Source organism: Lepisma saccharinum, chromosome 17, assembly GCF_977018435.1.
Source record: "Lepisma saccharinum chromosome 17, izLepSacc3.1, whole genome shotgun sequence".
NCBI lineage: Eukaryota > Metazoa > Arthropoda > Insecta > Zygentoma > Lepismatidae > Lepisma > Lepisma saccharinum.
The window spans coordinates 2394307-2406635 of NC_139245.1; the positions used below are offsets into that span (position 1 = coordinate 2394307).

The window sequence follows — 12329 nt, forward strand, 5'->3', positions numbered from 1 at the left end:
AAAAATAATAAATTGCACTATCAGCGTCACACTACGAAACCGAACGAAATGAGCCGGTAAGTGATTTTGAACCCATTGGAGGGTACCTGGGAGTGCACAGAGTGAACCCTCATTTGGCATGTTTGTTTATTTCCATCAGCATCTATGTTTGCACCATCAAAAATTAAGAAAAAGTTGTTGGCCTAAATGACATCTATACGCAGTGTGACACACTCTGTATGTTGTACAAACTATGTATTTCTAGACTCAAGATGAGACCAGGACCAAGAAAGAGGCAGACATTTACAGGAGGCCACTCTAGCACCATGATAAAATTTAAGTATAATTCCTGGATTTCAAGGCGAACTTTCCAAAAATTCAAGGGTACAACCAGATATTTTATTTCAACTTAACGTATTACCACCTCTCACCACCCCCACACAAATATATTAGGGGTGTAAGGGGCGACCTTCCACGTAGTACACCCAAATGTCAACCTCACTTCCACGTAGTACACCCTGGACTGAAGACTAACGAGGCTCTGGCGACTGGCCCCATGGCCAGTATAATTTTGTTTGTATTGTCCTGTTCTTTTGTCCTTATGTGTGCTGAGTGCCCCTTTACAGCCTCAGCTTTTAACGAACGTCAGAAGATTTTAATATTTTATGATTTTAGTTCTGCAATGTTAGAGTTGTTATTTGTAACGATAAGGGGCTGGACCCCGTATATAATGTGACGGGTGCAAAATAGCCTTAGTGCTGACGCACCCAAATTTTTAAATTCAAATTCAAATTCAAAAACACAAATATATTAACAATGTAATGTCTGTGCGATACCAACGTATCAAAAATTCTACTTCAATTCAATTAAATGGTGTATATACTTAAAATATTTAATTTACATTAGGCACATATACTCAGACTCGAAACATCTACAAACAGAAGTCACAAATGTTACGGAACATTCTAATCTACGAAAAATTGCAGCTTTATTTTCCTTCGTTGATAAAAATTGAAGACTAAAATTGGTAAACGATGTAAGTGTCAAAATAATTCAAACACCGTTTTCCACGTTAAACTGTGAAATGTGCCATGCTTTATAATGTGGTAAACGTGAAAAGTGGCTGGTAGCCCTCTAAGTAGTTCAAAGTGCGTGCAAAGAGGTCACTAGCATGAACGATCTTACAGGCTGATGTGCGGAACGATGCGATTTCCCAACATCTTTGCTTTTGACACTTACAACATTTACCACTTTTAGTCCTCAATTAAAGCTAAATCTTGAAAAAAAAACTTACCTCAGGGCATTTATAAATATGTATAAACTCAATAGGATTTGGATTAATAAAAGTTGCAATTTTTCATGTCTACGGAGAAAAATTCATGCATAATTCCTGGAGCCAATAATTCACACAAAATCCTGAGTATTTAGGAGAGCCTTATCGTGTTGCCATCCCTACTATTAAATATAAATATTTACATGCGTAAAGAAAAGGACGTAAGCATATTTTCCATTTCCAATGGAGTAACTTGTTGACACATGGAGCTGAATCTTACCATAATGGAAGTGTTGTTGCCTCTATAACATGGTCTTCTGTCTGCTGTGTTATTGGGGAATTCGGCAACAATAAATAAGTAGTATCCCTCCTCTGTCAAGAATCTAATCAAGCAGCTTGCAGGTTTAGATTCCTTTGGAGATGCTAGAAGGACAACAGAATCAGAACTTCCCATGCCATACGTGAGGAAAAACCCATACGTTTGATCGTCTCTACAAAGCTTAGTTATATCTGTAACAAAATATATAAACACCAAAAATTAAAGAAAGCATTCAGAGTATATAATCCAATGCCTAAGGTAATTTAGGACAGTCCTATATTTCTTTTGAAAGTTTAAGGATAACATATGCTGGTATTATGTTTATGTAAGCACATGTGGTAGATAGAAAACGTTTCCAGAAACTATTGAAGGAAATAAATGTGGGCAAAATTGCCGTTGCCCAGTGGTATGTTCTTACATTTCGCCAACCATTTTCAGTACGGTTGGGCCAACCACTTTTGGTTACTTGGGGTGGTCCAAATACCACCTTTAACTGTAGGTCAAGTCTCGATTATCCTGTTTGAACATAAAGTAGATTTGAATTGAATCTGGGACCCCTTGGGATTAAAATGAATTTCTACTCTTTGAATGAATCTCACCTGGAAATGGAATGTTTACACATAATTATGCAAATTGAAGGTTACGTACAACATTATGTTACCTGTTACCTGTTTAGTAGATTAAAATGAATGGAGTTCTAAGCAAGATAGGGCTAGACTCTACTTTACGTCCTTATCTGAATGGTGATTGCTTCTTTGCATTCGCGGTGTGCTTTCGTGGTGCGGCAGCCGATATCTCTTCGGGTAAGTACCTTTTTCCTTTTACACTTTCTGTTCACGATAGCCCCACTAACCATTCACGGGGACGAGGTATGCCTACGAGGTTAGGTTAGGTTCCATTAGCAATCATTTCACCCCTAAATATGTTCTTCATCATCGAAAAAATTCCTCAGTACGTTCAATTATGCATATACAGACAACATCGGTTTTCTCGATTTACTCCTCCAGGAAATTTTTTCTCGCTTTGGGATTTATGTTGTTGAATTCCTTATACAATAAGCTTTCCAACGATATATGACACGTATTCCTTAGGAAAAGGATGTAAACTAGAGTCTTACCCAAGATAGTACATTCCCACTTACCTACAACACCATGGTTATGATCACTTATCTTTTTTCCATAAGCAACTGTAATTAATGAGAACCCAACAACATAAGCACATATTTTAATATCTAAGATTGAATTCATAATCAGTTCATTCATGTGTCAAACTATCATTGGAAATAACTTCTCAAACAACAGGTTGTTAAATCTCAATACACAGTCATTTAATATATATAATTACATGCAATAATGAGAAAAATTAAGCAGTAACATGCAGAATAGATATTAAAAAAAAAACAGTTCTGTGAATTGGAGATGTGCCATGTACATTTTCCAAGAACTATTTATTGTAGGATGAGACTCTTTTCCCATAAGCTTGTGCATATTCATTATCGACCCACAGAACCCTCTGGTGGCTGGAAGACATATTACATTGCAAGTGATCAACATGATGTTTATTACACATATAGTAATATTTTAACAAGATATTAGGTATTCAGCTGGGTTTTCAATAAAACATCATCCATGCATGTTTTAGCTAGAAAATGAGATGCCTCACTAAGCCACAAATGTTTTGAACTCTGGTGTTATATACCTTGTTGTTATACCTTTCTGCATGACGCAAGTCATTAAGAAACCTACCTGTATCACAAGCGCCTCTGAATAACAGTAGAGGTCATTGTTGTTGGTGATCCAACTTCTGATTGATTTGGTTTATTTTACTTCGCTTTTCTACCACTTTTGGTTAATCGTGAATATGAATATGAGTGATGATATTGATGAAGGGACACTCACAAAGAACACCCGTGCTCACGCCGGGATTCAAACCAGGGACCTCTGTTGTCTTGGCTCGCTGTGCAAAACACTCTGACATGGAGGTGGGTGGATGATCCAACTATAGTACACTCAACTGACGTAACAGTGCTGATTAGTAATTCAGACCACTGTTTATTACATCTTGAGAATGTTGATAAACATTTTAAAATAATTTTGTCGGTAACGCGTCTGACTACCATGCTAAAGGTCCCAGGTTCGATCCCCGGCCGGTTCAAATCCGGGAACTTTTCTAACGGTGGAAGCGGCCCCGGCGCCTACCCAGCGTCGAATAACATGGGTACCTGGGGGAAACCCTGGGGGGTAAAGGCGGTCAGGGGCGTGATGCTGATCACATCACCCCCACTCACGACCGGATCAAGAAAGTGTGGGGCATTACCCCCACACCCCCTATATGCCTTCATGGCGTGGTGCTAAGCACAGGGGAACACTTTACCTTTTTTCCTTTACCAGAGATCATTCGATGTTAAGAGTTTTCAAATGAATGCTAAACATTTCCATTGACAGATACTAATGAAAAATAATAATAATAATAATAAAAAGAATAGTTTTGCAGGTTAAGTGGTAGAGCAGCCACAGGCTGAACTTCTACCACAAGGACTTCACCAACTTATTTGACAAAAACTGTGTTGATCTTTTAGTTTTCAATGCACATCGCTGTTTGTGCAATAAACTATACAATGCAGTGGCCATTATGAAGTGGTATACTTGAGTTTGGTAAAGTTACGTCAGCCAACATTGCATATTGTAGCATCACATAGCACGAGTGGCATGAGCGTGAAGAATGGGGTAGGAATTCTACCGCTGTCGTCTGCTTCAGAAGGCAGGAAGGGTCACATGAACCAATCACCATAGCCCTCTGATCTGTATGCTGGCGTACAAGAGAGCATTTGCGCGTGTGCTGTAGAGATCCTAGCTTTCCCTCCAGATAGACAGCAAGGAATATAGAGTTCTTTACGCCGAACCTGCACGGCATCCAGGCAGGAAAGGCATTGAAAAAAAAATGCTAGAATGAGTGCTGTTAGTGGAGCGTTACAAGCGGATCATGAAAAATAGCTATTATAATGCCATGACGGTCAAACATATATGAGATTAGTCAAGTTTTACTTTATATTTACAGCATTTACGCATTTTTGAAATTTTAAATCTGGGAACGCCGGGAATACAGGCGTACTATAACGCTACACCACTGATTCTTAGTAACAGAGTGAAAAGGATGAATAGACAGCTAATGTTAAATAGAAGGGTGGATTATTATGTATCGCATAACAATTTCTTCCCACGATGTTATTGTGGCTGTGACGTTGAAATTTTACAGATGTATAGTTTGAACTTTGCGCTAGATACATCATTTGTTTGATCAGGTATAACTCTTGCGGCAGAACTACTTAGCAAAAATGGCGCACATGTTATTGTCATCAACGTGTGAAGAGCAAAGAGCTGTAGTTTGTTTTTTGTGGGCGAAAGGACAAAACCCTAGTGAAATTCTCAGGGAAATGTTGGGCGGGTATGGGGAAGACTGTTTGGACCGTAGCAACATTTCCAGGTGGTGCATATTCTTTCAAGGAGGCCGTGTGAACCTTGTTGACTCATCGCATTTCAGGCGACCAGTAACAGCTGCAACAGAACGGAATGTTACAGCCATTGAGCAGGCAATTCTCAACGACCGGCAGATCCATCTGAGAACCTTGTCAGAGCGGTTCAACATTTTGTACGGTACAGTATGCGATATTCCTACGTGGCCAATGCTTCAATTCCGATGAATAAGTGCAATCGGTTGTGCGTAGATGGCTGTATTCCCAAATGACAGAGTTCTATGAACAGGGTATATTGAAACTAGTGCCACAATGGGGAAAATGTATTGAAAGACTTGGCTTCTATGTCGAAAAGTAGCTAAAAGATGTGGTTTCATTGTGTATAATTTATGTTGACTTACCTATTAAACTTTTGTTCTAAAAAAGATGTTGTGCGATACTTAATGATCTACCCCCGTATAATGGCAGGATGTGTACCAATCAGGAAAGTTATGAAAGCCAAGAAAAAGTAAAGAAATCAACAAGTAAGTACACAAGGAAGTAGGTAGGTAGGTAGGTTAATCAGTCAGTCTAAACATGGGTCATTCTAGTATTTTAGAACAGGGCACATAGCTCTTAATTTCTAAAATACAATTTGCATAACTTTGAACCGCCAATGTAAAATAATAATAATAATATTCACAAAATATATTTTTTTTTACTAATTCTGTGGGTATTTTCAAGTTGGTCTTAGCAAGTTTTAAAAATATGTGCAATTCAGGAACAGATAAGCTAGAGACTTCATTCCATTGTTTTGCACAAATCTTAAACAGTTTCTTCCCCTATTAAGGCTTCTTCTAAGAGCACAGATCAAGTGAGTTAACTATTGTAATATAATAGATTCACAGTGGTTTGAACTGTTTTGGAAGTAAGATAATACAGACAAAAAACTTTTTTTGCATTTAGCTACTACAAATGAGATTCTCTGAATGAAAACATCTTTCACCTGTCAAATTATTGGAAGAGGGTACAAGGGGTACAATTTGGGTAAAAGGATTTAGGGGAGTACTTTACTCCCACCCAAAAATTGGGAGTACAATGTACTTCTTTATCCCCCTCCCCTTCTTGTTCCTGCACCAGTGACTATTGGTGTCCACATTCTTCATGATTGCCTTGCTCTGGCATTGAAAGTGTAAATCTATTATGAAGAAATACTTTCTCTAAGTTATAAGTTGGAGATGGGGTATTTTCTCACATTAATTCAGCTTTTTTCCTTCACAGAGATGCATTTTTAAAGCATACTATAAATTCATTTGTGTATTTTGATGTTTTAAATGGATAAAAATGAAAATTGGGTGTATAATGCACATTCTATTTTCTTTGTGCAAATAACTGTGAAAGTAACGAAAGAAAATTGAAATTACGTACAAGTTCATGTTTACTGCCTACTTTGATGGATTTTATATTTTATAATGCATATTTTCATTTTTGGTGCCTATTTCCCTACCTATTTTAGGGGTTTTAAGTCTATAAATATGTCCCTTAATCTTTATCATTCTTCATAACCCACACTTCACACCAAGTGTCATTCACTTTCAGGAATGTAAGAATTTCCCTAGTTACATTACTCATACGTAATTGTCAAGTATCGGTCTTATGCACGAAAAATATTTCCACAATAGCCACTGCTAAGTTGGAAATGAAAGTCTATTACTTACATCAGGTACATTACTTACAGTGTTCATCTTGAATGCAGGGCAATATTTTTTTATTTTTTTTTAAACTTGACGGACTTAACTTGTACTCTTGTGTCATTCTTGATACTTTAGTTCTGTAGGCATGGAAGGCATACATAAAGTAAAAAAGTAAATAAGGTTTGAAATAATTCTGCATGTATTTATTTATAGGTGTAACTACAATTACATACACAATAACTGAAAATTTAGCAACCCCAATCATGCAATCAAGCAGAGCATGACAATTTATTTCTAAACTATGTTTTCCTTAGTTTCAAACTTTGTCAATTTTTCTTTTTCAAATATTTGTAGTAAACATGAATAATCAAGTCCATTCGTTATATATTTGTCAATATATAAGAAAAGTAACACAAATAATAAATGATGTAACCAGAGCTGATGGTTTCAATTTTAGTTAAACATATTTGATGCGGAAGTAATTGATTTATGGAGGCGACTGTTATGTGTTGCTAAACTCCATTTTGTCCTGAATAATTTGTTGCATATGAAACAAGAATACACATTTTCTTGATTGCTATGTTTAGCTTCAATATGACGTTTCAATACAGGTATTGATTTGAAAGTGTTGTTGCATACATGGCAGAGGAAACAGTCTCCAGCTATAAGAGGTTCTTGCATTTCTGAAAAGAAAGAATGAAAATATGTTAGTTTTCTTATATCTTAGTCTAAAGACATATCAATATTATATACTTCAGCAAAGATCATATCCACAATGCTTACCCAAATGCAGGAGCTGATTTGTTTGCCCAAAATATGGTGGTGGAGCGTGATTTCATGCAATGAATTGTGGGGGAAGTTGTTCACTGAATATCATCCATTACTTTACATGAAACGCAAATTTCGATGTTTTCAAACAAAAGAAAGTTAATAACTGGGAATATGCTGAGCTATCTAGAGGTTCATTATACTCCCTCCGTTCCACAATATGGTATAGAAACAGGCCTTTTATGTTGTTCCACAATATGGTATAGATATGTTAAATTTGAATATTGTTCCACAATATGGTATAGATATGTTACATTGTAAAGCATTAGAGGGTTAGGCTGTATGTTAGGTATAGACTAGAATGTGGTTTACAATTTCATACTCATAATAATGCATTTTATTCCACATTTTGCTGGAAATAGAGACACATTTGCGAACAATACATGGTAAAGTTATGTGACAACATATGGTAATGTTGTTCCTTCTTTCAAATACCTAAATAGAGTTGTTTGCAGGATTCCAATAGCAGAAGCCAAAGATCTAATTGTTCCATGTTTATACAGAGGGGTGTCTTTGATTCTGTTGAATTGAACAGAATAGTCCTTGCCCTTGCACCTGCACTTCACCTTCTTCATGCTCCTAACATCAGCATTTAATATCCCTTGGCCATACTGTGCCTTAGCACGATGCCAAATGAGTGAAATAGTTAAAGATGTTACCTTGAATTTCATTGCAGCTGTCTTAATGGCACCCTTCTTTAAGGTACCATTTCCCTTGAATTGGAGTAGGAATTGTAGAATGGCACTACAACATTCGGCTGTTAATTGTTTTGCTTTGGTGTTTCTACTCACATTTGCCTCGGTTACTGGTGTGTTTCCTCATCCTGGAACGCCACAACGGGTGCCCACTTGACTGACGTCCATACTCAGCTCCGTATCTGTTTCCTTTGCACGGCTTGTAGTACGCTCTGCATAGTGAACGTCTGACTGGATGAAGGATCACTTAACTACTGCACACCCAATCATATCCGACCACTAATCAGATGTGCATGCATAATAAATAAGGGCATTCATCCTGTTTCTATACCATATTATGGAACGGAGGGAGTATGTAATACTGTATACACAATTAAATATTCATATACAAGTACTGGAATTCTAATAACAAGATTTATTAACAATAATCCTATGTCAATTTCTAAAATAATGTCAAAAGAAAATGTAGTGCAATTTGACCATGTATTGAGTTAACAACAATAATGGAATACTTTCAACAAGAATAATTTGATAATCACAATTTTCATTCATAACAAACCCTTTCAAATGAAACTGGAACAATATAATAATCACAAATATCTACCAACATCATTATATTGGTAAAAGTTGGTTAGTCAACATAATACTTGGTTCTGCCTCCTCTAATTAATATGCATTTAATTTATTATCAGAGATTTATCTGAGTTCTCTTCATTCAAGAATGGTATTAAATTCATGATTATGTATCGAGAAAAGGTCACATCCAACACACAACACTGAATATATCTAACTATTGTTAAAAATTCAATATGAAAGGCTACCATCAATTCACTAAAGAATAGCAATGCAACACCAGAACCACATGCCTATAGGTGTGTATCACCTACATCACAAACTGTTGCATTGTGGCTTCAAGCAGCAATGATTGAGGCCAGTTCTTGTAATCACATGGAGTTCAAATGGGCATGCTGGATATACTAACACACACATTCGTGATTTAGAACTAACGTGGAGCTGGTGCAGATGTAACGAACACTCTATGATGGATATTTCCTTGCAAGTGACAAATAAAATTTGCCGCAAACATGGCAGCTGTGTGCATCCTGACGTCACATGAAACCCACTTATACTCGATGCAGACATGGAACCGACGTCCAGAAAGTTACTTTTTAAAAGTAATTGAGTTACAGATACAGCAACTTGGTTTTAAAAAGCAAGTTACAATTACTTAACTTTCTGCTGGATATTTTCTTGCAAACACCCCTAACAATTACTGATGGTTTATTGTAATAAAATAAATAGTTTACAAACTTACATGAGTTTTATTTGCTTTTGGTACATAATGTAAGACTTATATATTTAATTATTACAAGTAAAAAAAAATGGAACAAAGAGTCAGCAGTGATATCACCCAGGCAGGAACGTATCTAGAAACATGTTTTGGGGGGGATCCAAACCAACCAAGTGTCTCTCAAAATAATAATAAAAATAATAATTTTAAACTAAAATAATTATAATTAGCTATATTAAATTAATTAATATTACATTTTTATTACATTAATAGGTAAATGGACAGTACAAGAATAGTGATACAACAGTGCATATTCATTATCTAGCTTACGTGTAGTTAAGATCGGCAAAATTTCTAAAAAAAAACGACTGCCCTGGCAAGGAAATTAATTAATTTTATTTTATTTATTTATTCCTTGTTTTGGATGGCGAAGTTAAGACAAGCCTTTTCTTCCACTTAACCATCTCTACTTTACATTTTATAAATTGATTTTTGTACCTGTTTGTGAAATATATAAAAATTAAAACATTAAGATACCAAGAAATGAAATATATAAAAGCTAAGAACATTAAGATACAAAAAAAAAACACAAGAAAAAATAAAAGAGAAAGATGCAAAAACATAAAAAATAAAAACAAAAATACATACACACTAAGTAAAAAAAATACACGTAAAACATAAACACACACGCAACAAACATAATCAAATTACAGAAAAAGTCGGTGGGTGTTGGTCCTACAAGTTTACATGAAGGTTTAATTTTATTTCCCTGTTTTCAGTACTTGTACTAAATGTCAAATATACAAAGAATTGAATATTTATTGAATATAAAAAAAAAAAGGATGTTAGATCCAGTTGACGATAAGTAAAGTTCCTGTAATATTTTATGTATATTATTATAAGTAGTAATAAATCTTGCATAAATCTTCTTTGGTACTGTCATTCAAAGTCGTATGACCTCAATATAATCTTTGCCTTCCAATAAGTTTGACAGAAATAAATAACCCTCGATTAAACAACAAGCATATTTTCATTACTTAATTGTAGTTATTTTATTATTTCATTATTGTACTTAGTAGGTCTTTCAGGGAGGGGAGGTCTGGACCTCATCCCCTAAATACGGCCTTGTGCCCAGGTCTCTTGGCTCTAAAAATCTGAGGTGGGATTGTGATAGCATCAATTCCATTTGCATCTGTTCCTTTCTCTTCCATTCCAAGCTCAACAAGAGTTTGAAAGTTACTTCTCTCTAGCTTGACTACCACGTTCTAAATGAATGCAGCAATCTACCCTAAACACACAAGTCTTTTATGCAATTAGAAATGATGGTTGCAGTAAAGGTGGATGTTCTAAATGTAGCATACTACGAAGCCTACCTTACTTGCCTTAGTTATTTAAAATTTAACTCTTTCCCACTTTACAAATTTTCAAGTGTTGTAAAGTAACTGTTGACAACATTATTTCTATTACAAAACAGTAATTCTGTTACAATTACAGCTACTTACTTTTAAAAGTAGCTACGGTTGATCCTTGATTATACATTTTTAAGGGGAGCAAGCTGCAAAAACTTAAAATGCCGGAAAATGTAAAATTGAGGAAAATTTTATAACATTTTGCTTTCTCAACACATATCTCACAAACTTTCCTTTTTTTCCTGCCATACACAATATTTATGAGAGTACCAATGGAGTACTGATTACTCTGTTTTGCCTCTAATAAGTTATACTATCAGTTAATGTAGGCTAAAGTTTCGTAATTTTTATAACACGAATAAACTATTTTCCTCAAGGAATTGCATTTACAACAGCTTACCAATAGTGGATTGGAATAACATGTTAACAATTCACCTGAAAAGCATCATTTGCCCATAAACTCATGACTTCTGCTGAGCACCATGATATATACTTCTGTGTGTCCACATGCTGTACCTGTTTTTGAACAGTTTGCCACAAAATGGACATTCAGTTTCATTGCCCATCATGTGAGTTGCGTTGATATGACGGCGCATAGATGTGCCAGGTTTGATCCATTTTCCACAAATTCCACATGGTCTCCCCACTTTCATTGGAGTGGAGACTGAAAAAGAAACAACTTTGTGTCAGTTGTTTTAACATATTGTTAACAGTTGTTTTAATTCCCTGTATGAATTTCTGTACTTAATATTATATACGTATATGCTTGTATCACAGTAAGTGGTTTAAATATAATCAACTTACTATTATCTGGATTAGAATGAGCTAAAAATGGATGAGTTTTTCTGTTTTATCCTAAATCTGAACAATCAGAAAATGGTTGAACATCTTTTTACAAATTTCTTAAGTGTGCTGTTAAAAATAAGTACATACACACAATTTTGTACAACTTTTCATTGGTTCAAGAGTCAGTGCATGCAAAAAAATACTGTAAATTGCAAACAATGTTGTCCAATAAACTAGTAGCAAAAACATTTCTCCTTTAACTTCTGGACCCACAATTTGCCATGCTTCCACAGAGGACTGAACCGATGATTACAATTACTATTATGCCATCAAGGAGCATGGTGGCAAGTTTAAATTCCCTTATTTGTGAAATTAAAAAAAAAGCATAGCTTATGCCTTGTGTCAACATGTTGATGGTAAAAATACTTCCTTTCATTGGTATTTCTGGCACTTCTTTGATTTTTCCACAATATTTCAACCGTTTCAAACAGTCTTAATCAGGTGAGATTTAGCATACTTGTTATTATTCATCTGATTAAGGCAGGCCCGAGGAGATGGTGTGGTGGTAATATCATAGCTTGTAAGCAAGGAGTCCTGGATTCTA

General features: G+C 35.5%; 2 protein-coding genes across 3 annotated transcripts in view; both read right to left on the reverse strand.

Annotated features, from left to right (window-relative positions):
• LOC146001144 (uncharacterized) overlaps positions 1-1758 on the reverse strand; it is a 32423-nt gene extending 30665 nt beyond the window's left edge. Inside the window, exon 1 of the mRNA XM_083138436.1 lies at positions 1533-1758. Coding sequence (XP_082994562.1) covers positions 1533-1706 — 174 coding nt within the window. The 5' untranslated portion in view covers positions 1707-1758. The remainder of the gene's footprint in view (positions 1-1532) is intronic.
• A 5373-nt stretch (positions 1759-7131) lies between these two features.
• Positions 7132-12329, reverse strand: part of LOC146001468 (zinc finger and BTB domain-containing protein 8A-like) — a 212921-nt gene continuing 207723 nt past the window's right edge. Inside the window, exons 6-7 of one of the 2 annotated variants that reach the window (XM_083138835.1) lie at positions 11375-11603; positions 7312-7399 (exon numbers count right to left, since the gene is read on the reverse strand). In XM_083138835.1, coding sequence (XP_082994961.1) covers positions 11401-11603 — 203 coding nt within the window. In that variant the 3' untranslated portion in view covers positions 7312-7399; positions 11375-11400. Of the gene's footprint in view, positions 7400-11374; positions 11604-12329 lie in introns of both variants that reach the window. The other variant, XM_083138830.1, reaches the window with a different exon arrangement.